A 16,406-nucleotide genomic window follows, 5' to 3' on the forward strand; every position below is an offset into this window, starting at 1 on the left:
GAGAGAGAGAGAGAGAGAGAGAGAGAGAGAGAGAGAGAGAGAGAGAAAGACTAATGCTCTGCATAGAGGAAGCAAGACTCAATCTGCACTTCTAAATAGGAAACTCAAAAGATACAAGAGCACCACACATCAGATAAAGTTATTAGGAGTTTTGGATGTGTTGATAGCTCTGCATATCTTGTCATTCAGATCAATGTTAAATATGTTATTTTTGAGTCAAAGAATTGAGAAATGATCACATTTGGAAGGTCATCACAGATAAACTAACTCTCATAAGTCTTGTTTACTGAAATATAGAATTACACATAGAAATATAGAATCATCCTAAATAAGGTTTTTGTTAGACTTTAAATGGATGAACTTAATTCAATTAACTACTGGGTGGAAGCATTTGTCAGTCACTATGGTGGTAGAGATAGCAGTCAAATGGCCTTTCTTCCCAGACATTTTTTTGTAGAATCATACACGCTCATAGATGCTATTGGCCATACATACGTATGGAGATATCATTAAAAAAAACATAAATCTCTTGGTTGACTCGCCAGGCCACAAGTCCAATAGTTTGTAAGTACTGCTCTTAATGACGTACTTCAGGCTAAACATTACCACAGGTTTAGGTTCAAAGGCAACGTCTGGACCAAAATGAGATATAACCACCGCAGGACACTACTGGCCAGACACCAATTACTCTCAACACTCATACATAGAGATACATACACAAACACTCACAACTTCTCAGCACACAAGGTGCCTTAAGGGGGCAAACACATGTTGAAGCACAGCACAGTCTGAGGGGGGCTCTCCATCCTTTTTTCCTCTTCCCACATACAGTGCACATACAATCTGTTTGGGAACTCTCTTATTTGCCTTTAAATACTGGTCAAATTATAGCTTGATGCTGATTGTTCTTTGGCGCAGTGCCAGAGGGAGTCTTTGTGTACAACCCCACCACCATCTCCTAAGGGAGTAAGCCAGACAAACCTAGACCTGTTTGATCAGTACCAACTTCACCTCCAGAGATGCATTGCTCTGAGCAATAAATACAATCAAAATCTTACACAGCAAGCACATGTGAAAGAAAGACAAAGAGAAGATAGGGAGACATGGGGGGTGGGGGTGGGGGGGGGGGCTAGAGCAATTGTTGAACACCCTTTGTGTCAGAGAATAAAGCATTAAGCGTGACAGCCCAGACTCCAGCTGTATAAGCACAGCATGGAAGTGGATAAAAACATTTCTATTTCTGCTTCTACCTGCAAAGGACTGCTTGTAAAAAGCTACACTGATCATCCAAAACCCTGATTCATAAGGTTCATGTCCTAGCGTGTGAATGTGTGTGAGACAGAACAGGGAGAGCAGGAGCTCCTGTCTCCTTTGTGTCTGTCAGGAGTCTCAGTCTGCCAGACGTAAGCCTGTCTGTGCTGGTGTAGCGCACGCTCTCTTGCCGGCATCTACTCATCCATTCTACAAGCAGCAGCAGCAACAGCGGCAGAGCATGGCTTCCTTCTTTCACTGTCTTCTCTTTACATTACTGCTCACTCAAACAATGCTCAAGAAGGGAAACAATAACAATACAGTCAACCAGGCACAATTTAGACAGAATAAGGTTTAAAAAAAAATCCCCAGACAAAGAGCCATCCACTGGGCAAAGGTACATTCCCCTCACCTTGAAGTTTTTCGGACCTGGAGGAGGCCAGTAATCCAAAGGTGACGCCCAAGAGAAGTGTCCACATCCTGGGCAAAGCGTCTGGCGATGGCTGGGTAAGTAGCTAGAAGTAAAGGTGTATAGCGGTTCTCGTATGGTCCAGTCTTTCCTCTGCCGGGACTGACGGGTGGTGTATGTGTGTTTGTGTGTGTGAGTGTGTGTGTGAGTGTGTGTCTGTGTGTGAAAGAGAGAGAGAGTGAATGAGTGAGAGAGCAGAAAAAAGAGAGAAGAAACCTGTCACTGTAGAGGGAGTTGCTGTGAGTGTCTGGTAGCTGCTGAAGCTGACTCAGACTTTGCCCTAACTTTTCTATTCTCTGCCTGAAAGACACAGAGACTAAAGGCACAAGCGCACAACGACAAGAGTGGTTCATGTGAGTACACACCCTTCTGCCTCTCCCACACTTGTCCCACCTCCCCTCCCACCCCACCTCACACAGCCTCTCTTTTCCTCTCTCTTCTTTCTCTCCACTCCTCCTGCCACTACATTTATTAATGTGTCAAGAAGAAGGTCTGTCTGGCTGCTTATCCTCATCTCCCTCCTTCCATAGGTCCATACTAACCTCCCTGTACACCCCCCCTCCCCTTCCTCTTTTTATGTCCCTGACAGCAACAGTTTCTGAGAGCCCATCTGGTCTTTTGTTCAGTCATAACTCCATTTTCAATTTAGCCGATTTTCTTGTCTCTGCTCCCTTGCACTCTGTCTTTTTTTCTTGCTGTATGTCACAGTGTGATCCTGTGCCACCAATTCAAAGAGGTCACTTCCATTTCACAGAGACACACCTCATCCTCAAAGCTTTTATAAATTTGAAACATTGGTAGAAAACGCTGAGATGGTGCACAAAATTCAGATCTGTTATATCTGCCTTAATGTCAATGCACTGCTCGGCCAACATACATACATTTATCAGAGTAAAAATATATTAAGATGCCAAAGCAAGCACATAATGTTAAACATATGCCTTTTAGAATGACAAAAATGATGATGAGAAGCACTGTGAAATAGAATTAATCTCAATGATATCTGCAAGATCACAGCTTCCATCACGAGAAATCTGCCTTCACTCAGGTTTAATTTTCACTTCGGATGGGGTCAGCTCAGTTTCCCAAATCTCCTCAATGATCACCCATCTTGTGTTGTTTGCATGTGATTGTGAAATGACTGGGATAGACAACCAGGGACGTAGCACAACATTCTTGGCCCTGTAGAAGGGCATGCTCTATGTGCCCCTCTCCACATCCACAGATATTTATTTTAACATCTTTTTGGGCCCCCCTCACATGAGGCCCCTGGGTACTCAGTTCCCTTTTCCCCCCACTCTGACGCCCCTGTAGACAACTGTGATGAGAATGTGTGACTGCCTGTCTGTGACCCTGTGGCTTCCTTAACAACCAAAGAGTGTATGATGGCTCAGTATTGCCAGTAACCTTGTTGTCATGGGGATAGCAGTTAAATAAACAGATGTGACCTGAACTTTTTAGTTATTTTTACACAGAGCAACTTTTGGCACATAAGTCATATATACGTCACACATCATATAGTATCAATTCATAACAAGAGTTATCTTCAGACACTTTACAGATAGCGTAGGTCTAGACCACACTCTATAATTTACAAGGACCCAACAGTTCTAGTATTTCCCCTACTATTTTCCTACTAACCACTACTATAGATAGTAGTGGTTAGTAGGAAACATTTCTGGGACATTGATGCACACAAATGGAAAGATAAAGGATAGAAGAGCTCAGTGTGTCAAAGGTAGTCCCCCGGCAGCCTAAAACTACTACAGCGTAACTAAGAGCGTAACTGGAGTGGAGCTCGAGTCTTAAGGGACTTAATCCTGTTAATAAAGAATTACAGTCGTCCAGCCAGTAAGTAAAAAATGCATGGACTAATTTTTCAGCATCATTTTGAGACAGGATGTTCCTAATTTTGTCAACGTTACGAAGATGAAAAAAGGCTGTTCTTGAGGTTTGTTTTAGATGGGAAGGATATAGCTTGATAAAAAATAACTTGTGCTGGAGGCCAGGGCAATATCATCCAGAGTAGCTATATCCCTAGATAACAAAGTTTGGAGGTGTTTCTGGCCCAGCACAATAACTTCAATTATGTCTGAGTTTCAGAAAATCTGAAAGAAAGAAAGAAATTATTAGAAAATTGTAGGTCATCCAGGATTTTTTATCATTTGTGCATGCTTTAAGTTTAGCTAACTGACTGGTTTTGTCTCGCTTGATTAATAGATATAATTGGATGTCACCCGCATAACAATGCAAGTTAATTGAGTGTTTCCTAATAATATTGCCCAGAGGAAGCATATACAAGGAGAAAAGAATTGGTCCAAGCACTGAGCCTTGTGGAATGCCATGGCTAACTTTAGCGTACTTGTAGGATTTATTGTTAACATTAACAAATTGAGATACATTAGATAAATATGACTTAAACCAACTCAGTGTGACTCCTTTAAGGGTAACTAAATGTTCCAGTCTCTGTAACCGGAAGGTATAGTCAATGGTGTCGAATGCAGCACTAGTATCTAGTAAAACAAGTACAGGGACAAGTCCTTTGTCTGCAGCAGTTAGAAGGTCATTAGTAATTTTCACCAGTGTTGTCTCTGTGTTACGATGCTTTCTAAATCCTGACTGAAGACTCAAGTAAACAATTGCTATGTAGAAAATCACCTACCTGCTGAAGGATGTTGGAGAGAAAGGGAAGGTTAGATGTAGGTCTATAGTTTGCTAATACCTCAGGGTGGAGGGAGGGTTCTTTCCGAAGAGGTTTTATCACAGCTACTTTAAATGACCATGGTACATAATCTGTTAACTTGGAGGCAGACTGCGCTCGCAAAGCCTGATGTAAAGTTTGTCATACTTCTACTTTCTTCTTCTGTATGAGTTATACCACATTTAGACCTTGATGTCATTTATTTTGGCCTTGTTTTCGACTCAACGTAAGGCATCCTGTTTTAGTTCTCTGAAAGGCAACACATGTAAATGAACCGGAAACTAAGATTACAGTGATTTGTCATCACCATGCTGACTGAGAGTCCGACCAGGATGACACAAGACATTCCAAATAGCTATACAGTACTCCAGTCCAAACACGCCCGCTCTGCTGTCCCAGCACCCAAACACAAGCAAGTCCCTTGCTTTGTTGTTGTTGCAGAAAGCCAGGCCTTTTGAAGCAGTCCAGTCATGCTTCTGTGACGCCGGGAGAGCTCATTCAGCCCGAGACGCGGCAGGGTGAGGCAAAGATCATCTATTGGCCAAAGATACACAACAAGGACACACTCCTGACAGCCTCTTTCACCGCCAAAGCAGGCAGCAATAAATGGACTTGTTATTGCCTCTCAGGAAGTAAACAGCAAGTTACCAGAAACATCTAATCTAATATATTCGTAGAGATGACATGTTCTTCCTTAGGTGGAGGAGATTTAAATTTGTGAAAACTAAACTCTGTCTTTGTCGCCAGCTGATATTTTTCACATATATAACGGCACACAGTGTAGTTCTCATCATAACAGCACATCCCTGCAAACGCCGATATTCACTGGATGTTTAGACAGTGAATGCTGGATTTCCTCCGGCTGTTTTGTACGTATATGGACATCTTGCAAATCTCATTGAGTGGCAATCCAGTGACTGCACTGGAAAAAGGCACATTATCTAACAGGAATGCTGAGGAGGTGCAATTAGTTGGCCATTACCACAAGGATTCCCGACCACAAGGACGTCTGGGAAGAGCATAAAGTGTGTCCTCACTGAATCATGGAATATATTTTTTCTTTGCTGGATACGTATTGGCTGACTCAGCAGTCTGATGTTTAATTTAGGCTTCAGTCATGCCCAGTACACAGCTGTTCACCTCCTGAGCTCTTTTTTGCACAGCTGTAACGTCACACAGCATAGATAGCCACATATTAACCTTGAAACTTTGGTTAACTGTTAACTGACTTTCATCTTTTTGTCTTTTTTACATCTTTTTTTTGTAAAGCCACTTAAATGAAACATGTTACTTTCTTAGTCATTAGGTCACGTTCATGTTCACACACGCCCTTAAATGTGATGAGTTCAACTAAGGTGGACCCATTTCTTTTACCTCTATAGACTGAAAATGATGGAGGGTTTTGTGCTCAAGAGCTGACTGTACTACTCCCGCAAATGTTACACATTCACCCAACTATTCATTAAAAGATTGGATAATTTGTGCAGTTTGTCTCAATGTTGTTTCTCCAGAGAAAGAAACTAGGACATTGTTCCGAGAGGGAAACAAAATTAAGGAAGGCTGAATAATCATTTGTCTTCAGTGTCTTTTTGTCACTCTTTGTCTCTTTTGGTCACTTAGACTCTGTTTATCATATGATATGTCATAGCATCACTGTTTTATTTCAGCTCTACCTTACTAGATTGAACATCACTTCTAATCTAGACATATTTACATTGGTCTTCATATCACAGAAAACATTAATGCCGGCAAGACAAACCTTTCTATGTTCTAAAAATACAAAACTGTGAACCAAATACAAAAAGACATGGGTTGTTTCTTTTCTGTTATTGCTACTATTTACAAGTTTTGCTATGGCAACAGCTAAAACAGGAAGTGACTTATATATGCAGAGTAGGAGGTGTGAATCATTCTGATACTTTGTTCTCCTTTTGACCTTTCTTGGATGAAATGATGTGGGGGTAAAATCAGGTTTGAAGGGTTGCAGCCATCTTTTTGTCCTTGTTAATTAATCCTAAACCTAAACAAAATTATAACTTGTTTGCATGCCTTGTTCTTAATCTTCAACATCCATCATGGGAAACCTTAGAGCCAATTATATTTGTTGTTATTTACCGACTACTGCCTACTGCCTACTTCCTACTGCCCTTATTAGTGACAACTTTATGAGCTACCTAAATGATAAAATTATAACAAGTAGAGATACAAATTCATTACCTTTGGCCTTCAATATCTAACGGTTCACCTTTAAAGGATGACGAATGATAAAGATGAATAGAGAAGTGCTTGCAGTAAGGGGAAACTGGGAGACGCGAGGAAATCCTGTCAACAATGGTTGAATAAACTTGAGCGTGAGATAATGTGGATGAAACCAAACCTCTCGCCAACCCTGGTGATCATTCACAAAGCCTATTCACACAGGGAAATATGTGTGTGTGTGTGTGTGTGGGAGACCAAAAAATAGACAGGGAGGGACTCCTGAGAGGCAAAACAGACTAAATGGGTCCTTATTGGAGGACACAACCATCAACTTCCTTTCATAAGGGGGGAAATCATTCATCATTGATCCTTATTATATCCTCCACAACACTACCATCCTTAAAAAGCCAAATAAGTCCATTACAAAGCCATTTGATTTCATGTGAAAGCCATAGGACTGTTAATACATTAATAGTTTAAAGCTTTGATGGTGCACCGGAGGATTTGGAAAGGATGGATGGAGGTGGGGCTGCAGACTGGGCTTCACCCCACACCCCCACCCTGGGTTATTCTTTGTCAATCAAGAGCTTTCAGCCCCTCATTGGATGTGCAGTCAAAACCCTTCAAACACTTTGGACCAACCAATTGCTCTTTCAGTGTATCTTGAGGACATCCAAATATCAGCACAACAGAAGAGCACACTCGGACACGTTGGTCTCCATAGCAACTGCCTCCATCTCTCTGCACCATGCTCTGTGTCCATAAGTTCGACCTACACACCAGCGTGAGCCCCCGCACTATCTTCAAGACCCCGCACAGTTTATCGAAGTCTCAGCAGGCAGAAATCTGATTCCTTCTGCCTGGTGGCTCTCTTATCCAGCTGTTACACATAAAAAAGATTGCTGGGCAGAGATTGGCGGGCGCCAGTAAATGTCAGACAAACAGGAAAGCCAAAGAAATGTCAGAATCTGTTTGGCTGCATTCGCAGTGTGATATTTGGAAGGACAATGTTCAACTGCTCTGCAGAACAGTCCCAGCAATTGTCAAGCTGATAACAAAATGTGATGTAGCAGGGAGGTTTAATATAGTAACATGATTTCACCATCCTGACAAACAGTACCAACCAAGGGCATATTACAACAGAAAAAGGATGACGGTCTGAAGGATATGGAATACCAGTGGCACAAGGAGGCTTTGTCCTAACACAAACATCTCATTACATGATGTTGGACTGTTGTACAAGACCATGAGACAACAAATTAACTATTTCTAAGAAAACAGACACGTGGTTTATCACTAGGGCTGTGACATCAATGGCAGCCAACAAATGGTTTTCTTCGCTGTGAGCATGGGCAGAAAAGCAGTGTCCACATGTTTGATCACCAGTTGTAACTAATGGGGAGAGGTAGACTACATGCATTAGCATTAGCATGCTTAATCAAGCTACAATCCACATGGAGACAGCTCATGTTCACTAGCACAATCTAGCAGACGGTGTTTACAAGTTCTAAACAGTTTTTTGTGGTTAGGCTCCTATCTCCTATCATTTATATTTACCCCAGTGACATAGTCTAATCAAGACTTCCAGTAGTGTTGGCAGTATGTGATGGGAGAAGGCACTGTGCATGCAGAGGATTGTAATTTTACCCTAAATTCCTATTTAATCCGATGCTGAAAAATTATCCGTCCATGCATGGCAGAGTGCTGCTGTTTCAATGAAATGGGCATATTTTCTAAGGAAAACATGTCGTAAGACCTGTTATTGCATTATATTGAAACTGTGCAAAGCTCCAAAACTCCAGACCTCATAAGTTCTCTAGAAAGTTGTCCAACCCTTTGCAACCCTGGTTATTACTAGCTCTGTACACTGTATAGCTGTTTTCATGTCAGTTACTATAGTTGCTGGGGTAACAGATCAGGTCACTACTTATTCTTTTATGTTTTGTGAAAAAACACATTCAATACTAAATCACATTAGTTGTTTGTAATAATTAGGTTAGGGATGCAGTGCACAGACCATATTAGGTCTTTCCATATTAGGAAAGACAACTAAGGATGTTAAGTTTCTGTATGGGAGAGGCGGGGTCATTTGAACAGCAATACTGTTCATGCTCATGGCAAAAAAAAATCTATATTCTAAAAGGGTTTTTGTCCTAGTTAAAGTGTGTTTTAATAATGTTCTTTTAATGTTTTGGGTGTGCATTTACGTTATCTGTGTTAGCTTTAGAGTGAATGTGCCCATGATGTACAACACAATGGTGGATGAAGATGTTTTTGTACTGTTGACATTCTTGAAACAAATGTATCAAATGCATTTGTCCTAAAATCATGCTGACTTAATTAAAGAAAAAAATTCATATTTATATAAGAAATGCATTTCTTTTGTATTGATAAGCAGCCCAATGCTTTATATTTGTAATGTTTCTTGCATGTTTAAAGCTATAGTCAAGGCAAGTTAAGGGCAAGTATTAAATGTGTTTTTAGCCTCTAAATATGCTCAAAACGTCATTACCAGAGCCTACTGCAGTCAGATTTGCTGTGTTCACGTGGAAGGAATAACATGCATATGGCTAGGCACTGGTAATGACGTTTTGAACATGTTTGGAGACTAAAAGGAAGTTTAAAACTTGCCCTGTTTGAGCCTGTTGGGTGGAAGATCTAGCAGGAGGATAGTTGTCATTTGTCTCGCTACTGACAGCACTACACATAAACAAAAAAAAACAGAGCTACATGTTGAAATCGCCCGGAATTCTCCTTTAAGTAATGTAGCCAAGGAGGACACAGAGGATTATAAAGTACAATGGACTCTTCAGAAGAGGTTTCTTAATTAGATTTTTTGCGCTCAAACGTTGCCGAACAACACCAGTTTCTGAACATAGCCATACTGGGAAATACAGAGTTTTTGGGAGCTGATAGTCTTAATTAGCTTTGTAGCAACTCGTTTTGCAATGGCTGGAATATAATGGACATCCAGGTCTCTTAAATTGGATGTGTGATTGGACGGCCTCATAGTAACCATTTTCAATGTGTTGACAGCATTATATTGTTACTATTTGAACTTGAAAATGCAGTTTAAAATCACTTCAAGCACTTAGATGTGCCGGGTTTTGCGGTAAGTTGAGCCAATCAATCTTTATCTATCCAGCCCCAAAAAATCTTTATATTTTATTTATTATGACTTTATTCTTTATACCTCATTATCATAACATTTTATGCAGTGACTTTTAGAGTTTTCCACTCATTTCATACTTACAAAATACCATTTAATTTGTAATACCACCTCACCTTGGAAGTACTGGCCCTGTGGCTCTGCATTAAAGTACATTTTCTCAGAATTGTGGTCTTTCGTGTTACATAAATCAGTGTTTCCCCTAACATGATGGTCCAAAACTATGTTAAAATGCAAAGTTAGTACAGTCGAATAATGTTTTAAAAAGATTACATTAAAAGGGTGCCAGGCACCCCTAAAGCTCTGATCCTAGAATCACCCCTGGCTGTACGGTGATTGGGATTGAAGCTTAACAATGTTAAAGAGCACTGTTTTTCATCCTCTCCTTATTATTTTTTATTTGAGTATAGCTTCCATCACCGTGGTAACTAGTACTTTGAAAGGTGTACGTGTGTGTGTGTGTGTCTGCAAACTGCTAGGAGAACAGTGGGCGTACTGTAGAAAATAGCTGGGCTTTGCCAATAGCCTCTTCCCGTCCCTATGTAACCTGCCTGTATGGTGTCCCTCCCCGACACAGAATTTACTATTTTTTATCAGATTTCACAACAACCACCGGACAAAATGTCCTTGGTCTACGATCAATAAAAGATGGTACAGTTTGTCCAGAGTTGCATTAAAATGCAGCTCCTGGAGTTACCATCAGACAGGAAGTCTCACTACAGCCCTGGCCCTAACAGAACTGCATATGAATGCAGTTCCTGTTACTCTTTTCTTTCATTACTACCAGTTTAATCTCACTTTAGGTAATTTACATTCTGCATTTAAAATGTAGAAAAGCCATCTTGTAAATCAGCAGCTCATAGCGAAGGGCCAGCAATACAAAGGGTATTTAAGAACAAGGTCTTTGCCTTGTCAAACCGCATGGACTGCAGTGTGTGATGTGTAAAATTCGGAGATCACAACTTTCCCATTTCAGCAGCTTCTTTCTTACCAATACTGAACTCTGTTCATGCATACGTAGGATAAGCTTTGCACGGCAGGTGCTAATAAATTAACAGCTGTTTTGCCCACGCTAACAGCAAAGATAAACATCTGCAAGCAGAGACTGAACTGTATACTGAGCCCAGCAAATTATCCTAATTGGCTTCTATGAAAAACTTATGTTATCTCTTTAGATTCTAATTAAATAGAAACATACACACACATCTGTGGTTTTCCCGGTAGCTGTGTGCATGAGGGTGGGGAGAAACATGTTTTATTGAAACGCACAGACATTCTAAGATTGAACAATGTGTTTTATTGGCATCTAAGGAAACCAAAACCTAAGTGCACGGATTTATTTCATATACACATGGACATGGAAGATGCATTTTCAGGGATGTCACATCTGCTTTAAATAAATTAAATTTGTTAACACGAAGAATTTCACAACAGGAATTGGTTCATGCGGGTTTACCGTGATCAGAACCTGCATTGCCCCTTCTCCCAGTACTACCTGCATGTCGGTTTATAGTGACACTGAGAAGACGAACTGGGACTCAAACGAGCTTGAAGTAAGTAAAGTGGAGTAACCACTTTATAGATATAAACACGCACACACACTGGTGTGACAGAACCTCCACATCTTTACTGTCTTAATATTTGGCACCACTGCTAGAATCCTCAACCACTCCAGCAGAAGACCAGTTTAACTCCTCCATCACAAAGCCTGGTGATTTTCTATAAAGTCTACTTTTTAATCCTTAATCCAAGGTAAAACTTTTCAGGAGCTCTCTTCTTGTGAAAGCACGAGACAGGCTTTGTCATGCAGGTGTTTGTCCTTCCAATCCCTGTCATTCAGCTATCTCACTTTGTTTTAACAGGCTAGGGCCATGCGTTGCGGTTTTTCTAGGTTGCTGCGGAATTTATCTAGAAATCGTGAGGCTAACTCATCATCCACTAGCCGTCCGTCACTGGACAGTGTAACTGTCATCAGTTGATGGGTTTGCAGGGTCTTTTCATCCTCGCACAGTCGCAGCTCGGGCCTGGAGGTCCCGATGGCAAGGATACACGCCTGAGGAGGGTTGATCACAGCGCTGAAGCCACTGACACTGAACATCCCCAAATTAGATATACTGCCAGTGAGATAAAAGGAGACGTGTGGGAGCAAAGGGATAGTAAGAGAGACAAGAGAATACACATATTGCATCATTAGTCAAGCTCAGCAGGGGACAAAATGCATAAAAAACAACTAAGCTGGCATAATGGTGGCTCAGAAACAATCTCCTTAATGCAAAAATAAAATATTACCCCTTAGAGTGTGTAAATAAAAAATGAGAGGGCAAATTAAGTATATAAACATGATTGTTTGTGAACATCTTATTTTACAAAATAGAACACTGATAAGTAAAGATGAATACAGCAGCACTGGCCTCCAACTCTCTCCTTTAAATGTTGTGTATGGTGAGCAAGACTGACCCGAGGGCAGTTTGCGATTTTCCTTAATGAGAATCCTAGCTCAGGGGGATGGAAAAACGAATAGAGGATGGGCATACACATATATCCTCAGGAGGACAGAGAAGACTGCATCTCCATTGGAATTCATCGCTCCTGCTTGACACAGAAACCCCATTTATGTCTAAATGACACCATTACTTCTAATGAGTTGAAAAGTCTCTCTTCCTCTTTTCTGCAATTGATGGCACAGTAACTGGTGGTACTCGTCGCCCAAGTCCACATTCAGTTCAGGCACGTCTGAATATATGCATAATATAGTATATGCCTAATATATTGAATTTCTGTGAAACCGGTTATAAGTCATCGTAGCGGAAATTTATGATAGCTATCTTGCTGTTGCGCTACATAGGAAATTGTGAGATATACTTAGGTGTTGGCGATGGAAGGGCCTCTGTTCGCACATATAAAAAGTCAATTTATTGGATTGAAAAAATGCAATATTTATACCAAATATTCAAAAGGAAAGACTGGAAAATGCCCATATGTATTATAATGTTGTGACTTTCCATACGCCCCTTCTTTACCTCAAGAGATGTGTGTCTTAGTTTACCTGAATGAGCCTCCCTGGTACTCCTCAGGTAGAAGTTTCCCATCTCGAGCTTTCTGGGCGAGTGCCTATGGAAACATTACATGTCACTCAAAATCTTAAGCCTGTGTCAGAAAAGAAGAGATCCAAGCTGATTCTTAAACAGGATACATGATACGGTGTCAATAATGACACATGATACAATGTGAAAAAAGACAAACACACGCACACAGTATTGACTAAATGCTATTCAATAGCACACACTCAAACTATCAGGGAAGCACTGTCATTTTGTAATTTGCTTTACAGTACTTCCATAATACAACCAAGTAGTAAAATAATGCAAATGGTGTTTTAGATTAAAAAATATAACTGGAATATGCTTTACTAAGACCAAGAGTTTAGAGCCATACTAGCAATTCTTTGGCACATCAGTGCATTGCGCTAAATGCTAACGTAGGCATTCTAAAAGTCTTAAAATGACAAAGCTAGCATGCTAATGTGAAGCAGGTGTAATGTTTAACATGTTCCCCATCTTACTTTAGAATGTTTTCATGATTTGCTAATTTATGCTTAACACAAAGCTAAGGCTGATGGGAATATTATTAGTTTTGCAGAATGTTGGTCATATGTTGTAGTATTGAACTAAATTACATTTTGACATGATGGTGGTAGTAGATGTCCGGGATTCACCTAGTTGATTACAATTCCTCCTTAGACAGTCCATGACAGCCTGCACCAAATCTCAAGGCAATCCGTTCAATAGCTGACATTTACTTAAAACCACTAATGTAATAACTCATGGGGGCGCTAGAGGTAAGTCAGCAGATCACCAAAGTCAGTAGGATTCATCCTCTCGGTACCATGAAGCGAAGGTGAACCAGGCACCATCTTATCTTAAAGAGCTTACAGTACCTTACAACCCTACAAGAGCACTATGTTCCCAGAATGCAGGGTTACTTGTGGTTCCTAGAGTCTCTAAAAGTAGAACGGGAGCCAGAGCGTTCAGCTATCAGGCTTCCCTCTTGTGGAACCAGGTTCCAGTTTGGGTTCAGGAGGCAGACACCGTCTCCACATTTAAGAGTAGGCTTAAGACTTTCCTTTTTGATAAAGCTTATAGTTAGGGCATATAATTGAATATTGTTAAGGAGTGAGGAGTCGCAGCGTCTGCCTAACCCGGCCTACCTGCTTCTCGTCGTAGTTGTCAGATCTATCTATCATATAATCAAGAATATAATAAAACTAGAGGGAGACTTGGCATACAGCCCGATCCGGTTGGGGAGAGTTCTAGCCCGACCAGGCTCCTCTCTTTACCTTGTCTCTCTTAGTTATGCTTTGATAAAGCTTATAGTTAGGACATATAATTGAATATTGTTAGGGAGTGAGGAGTTGCAGCGTCCGCCTAACCCGGCCCACCTGCTTCTCGTCATAGTTGTCAGATCTATCTATCATATAATCAAGAATATAATAAAACTAGAGGTAGACTTGGCATACAGCCCGATCCGGTTGGGGAGAGTTCTAGCCTGACCAGGCCCCTCTCTTTACCCTGTCTCTCTTAGTTATGCTGTAATAGTTTTAGACAGCTGGGGACTTCTTTTGACACACTGAGCTGCCCTCTCCTCCATCTTTCTATCTTTCCATTTATGTGCATCCATGTCCCAGAAATGCTTGTTACTAACCTAGCCCTTGGGAGTCACTCCCCGGAGTCCTTATGTTCTTTTTTCCCCAGCATGTTCCCTCGGATCAGAGAGGCTCCAAAATCACGGTAGCAGCTGTCGCCATGGTCCTGCTCAACGTTCTGCTATGCCATGTTCATCTTGCTACACACTGCGGTGCCCAGCTACGTCCTGCTGTGCCTTGTAATGCCCACAGTGCCCTACTATGCCATGAACTACAACAAAGAACTGCTACAAACTACTATTTTTCTCATTTCCACTCTTCATTCTAACCCCAACCGGCCAGTCAGACACCGCCTACCAAGAGCCTGGGTCTGTCCGAGGTTTCTGCCTAAAAGGAAGTTTTTCCTCACCACTGTCGCACTGTTGCTTGCTCTGGAGGAAACTACTAGAACGGTTGGGTCCTTGTAAATTCTGGAGTGTGTTCTAGACCTCCTCTATCTGTAAAGTGTCTCGAGATAACTCTTGTTATGAATTGATACTATAAATAAAATTGAATTGAATTGTGTTCAACTTGTGTTCCCATCTATGAAGTACAGGTCAAGGTATTTCTCAGGATGAGTGAAAAGTTTAAGTTTGAGGGGGAAAGTCAGGGGATCACCAAATTTATTAGAAATGTATCCTCTGGCGATCTGGGAATAACCGCACAGTATATTATGGCTATCCATCTAGCCTAAAGTGTGGACCAACTGAGTGCCAGACAATCAAACAATGCCAACCCTAGAGCTGTGCTGCTAGTGTAGCTAAAAATCTGTAAAGGCACTATTAGACTCAAATGATATTCTATAAGCACTTTTGTTCTGACAGTAGACCAAGCTTCGTCTGTCCTAACTAGCCACATCAGACAAACACACTCCTTATCCAGAGCATTTCTTCCACAAGTGTGTAAGCCTTTAAGTCACAGTTTTATACCATTCATATCTTTTAGGGTCAATTTTCAAATATCATGTCCAGGAAAAGGATTAAATGTCCAACAGCAAGCACTGAGATGAATAGAAACCATCAGAATGTGCATTGCTAACATGGAAAAAACATAATTGAGAACACTCAGAAGGGAAGTTGGGACATCTGACACTGAAAACTAACACATTGCTGCAGCAAAGTTCTGTGATTTCATGCTCTATCAAAGCGTGCATGAGAGTAGCTGTGTTTCAACTTAATTATCAAGGTAATTTTTATCAAAGTATTGAAAAGTAGCCCAAAAAATGCAAATTAGGAGCCATCACATCAACTGGTTAGAAATTTGGTTGGTTATTCTTACATGTCCATTATGGGAATATACGGTAATCCACCAACAGTAGAATCAGCTAATCAGTCCTGCGAGATAAATGTGTGCTACATAAGAGCCTATCCTGTTATTCCATCTACTTTTTTTTGGGGTGTTGTCAATCAGATTTAATCAATGTTTTTATTATTTATTTATTAATCACAATCTAGATTTGAACTAAAACCAGGTTAGTCTATAATAACAGCGCTGCTGTTCTCATCGAGTCAGCTCCCCTCAGTTTTATGAGTGAGAACAGAGTGAATAATAAAGGAGGTGGAGTCACCATTTTGTTTAATAACTCATTCCAATGTATGAAAATATCTTGTAGAAGTTTAACTTCTTTTGAATATGTCGCTCTTCAGTTAAGGTCCTCCCCTCAAGCTATATTTCTAAAAATCTACAGGCCACCTAAATACTGTGCAACTTTCATTGATGACTTCACTGAACTGTTGTCTATGTTCTGTATTAACTTTGATTGTGTAATCATCGCGTGTGATTTTAACATTCATGTTGACAACCCCCAGGCCAGAGGGACCAAAGAACTCTGTTGTGTTTTTAAGAACTATGGACTGACTCAGCATGTGACCACGCACAGTAGGAGGCACACTCTGGAACTGATTGTCTCCGAGGGTCTGAACATTTCCAAGGTTGT

The 16,406-nt window shown here is 40.8% G+C and overlaps 2 protein-coding genes across 4 annotated transcripts in view; both read right to left on the reverse strand.

Annotated features, from left to right (window-relative positions):
* cd44b (CD44 molecule (Indian blood group) b) overlaps nucleotides 1-2,081 on the reverse strand; it is a 16,708-nt gene extending 14,627 nt beyond the window's left edge. For all 3 annotated transcript variants that reach the window (XM_034880205.1, XM_034880202.1, XM_034880201.1), the window contains exon 1: nucleotides 1,664-2,081. In XM_034880205.1, coding sequence (XP_034736096.1) covers nucleotides 1,664-1,730 — 67 coding nt within the window. In that variant the 5' untranslated portion in view covers nucleotides 1,731-2,081. The remainder of the gene's footprint in view (nucleotides 1-1,663) is intronic.
* Nucleotides 2,082-11,623: 9,542 nt separating this feature from the next.
* Nucleotides 11,624-16,406, reverse strand: part of pdhx (pyruvate dehydrogenase complex component X) — a 29,477-nt gene continuing 24,694 nt past the window's right edge. Inside the window, exons 9-10 of the mRNA XM_034880206.1 lie at nucleotides 12,836-12,900; nucleotides 11,624-11,903 (exon numbers count right to left, since the gene is read on the reverse strand). Coding sequence (XP_034736097.1) covers nucleotides 11,645-11,903; nucleotides 12,836-12,900 — 324 coding nt within the window. The 3' untranslated portion in view covers nucleotides 11,624-11,644. The remainder of the gene's footprint in view (nucleotides 11,904-12,835; nucleotides 12,901-16,406) is intronic.

Source organism: Etheostoma cragini, chromosome 8, assembly GCF_013103735.1.
Source record: "Etheostoma cragini isolate CJK2018 chromosome 8, CSU_Ecrag_1.0, whole genome shotgun sequence".
Classification (NCBI taxonomy): domain Eukaryota; kingdom Metazoa; phylum Chordata; class Actinopteri; order Perciformes; family Percidae; genus Etheostoma; species Etheostoma cragini.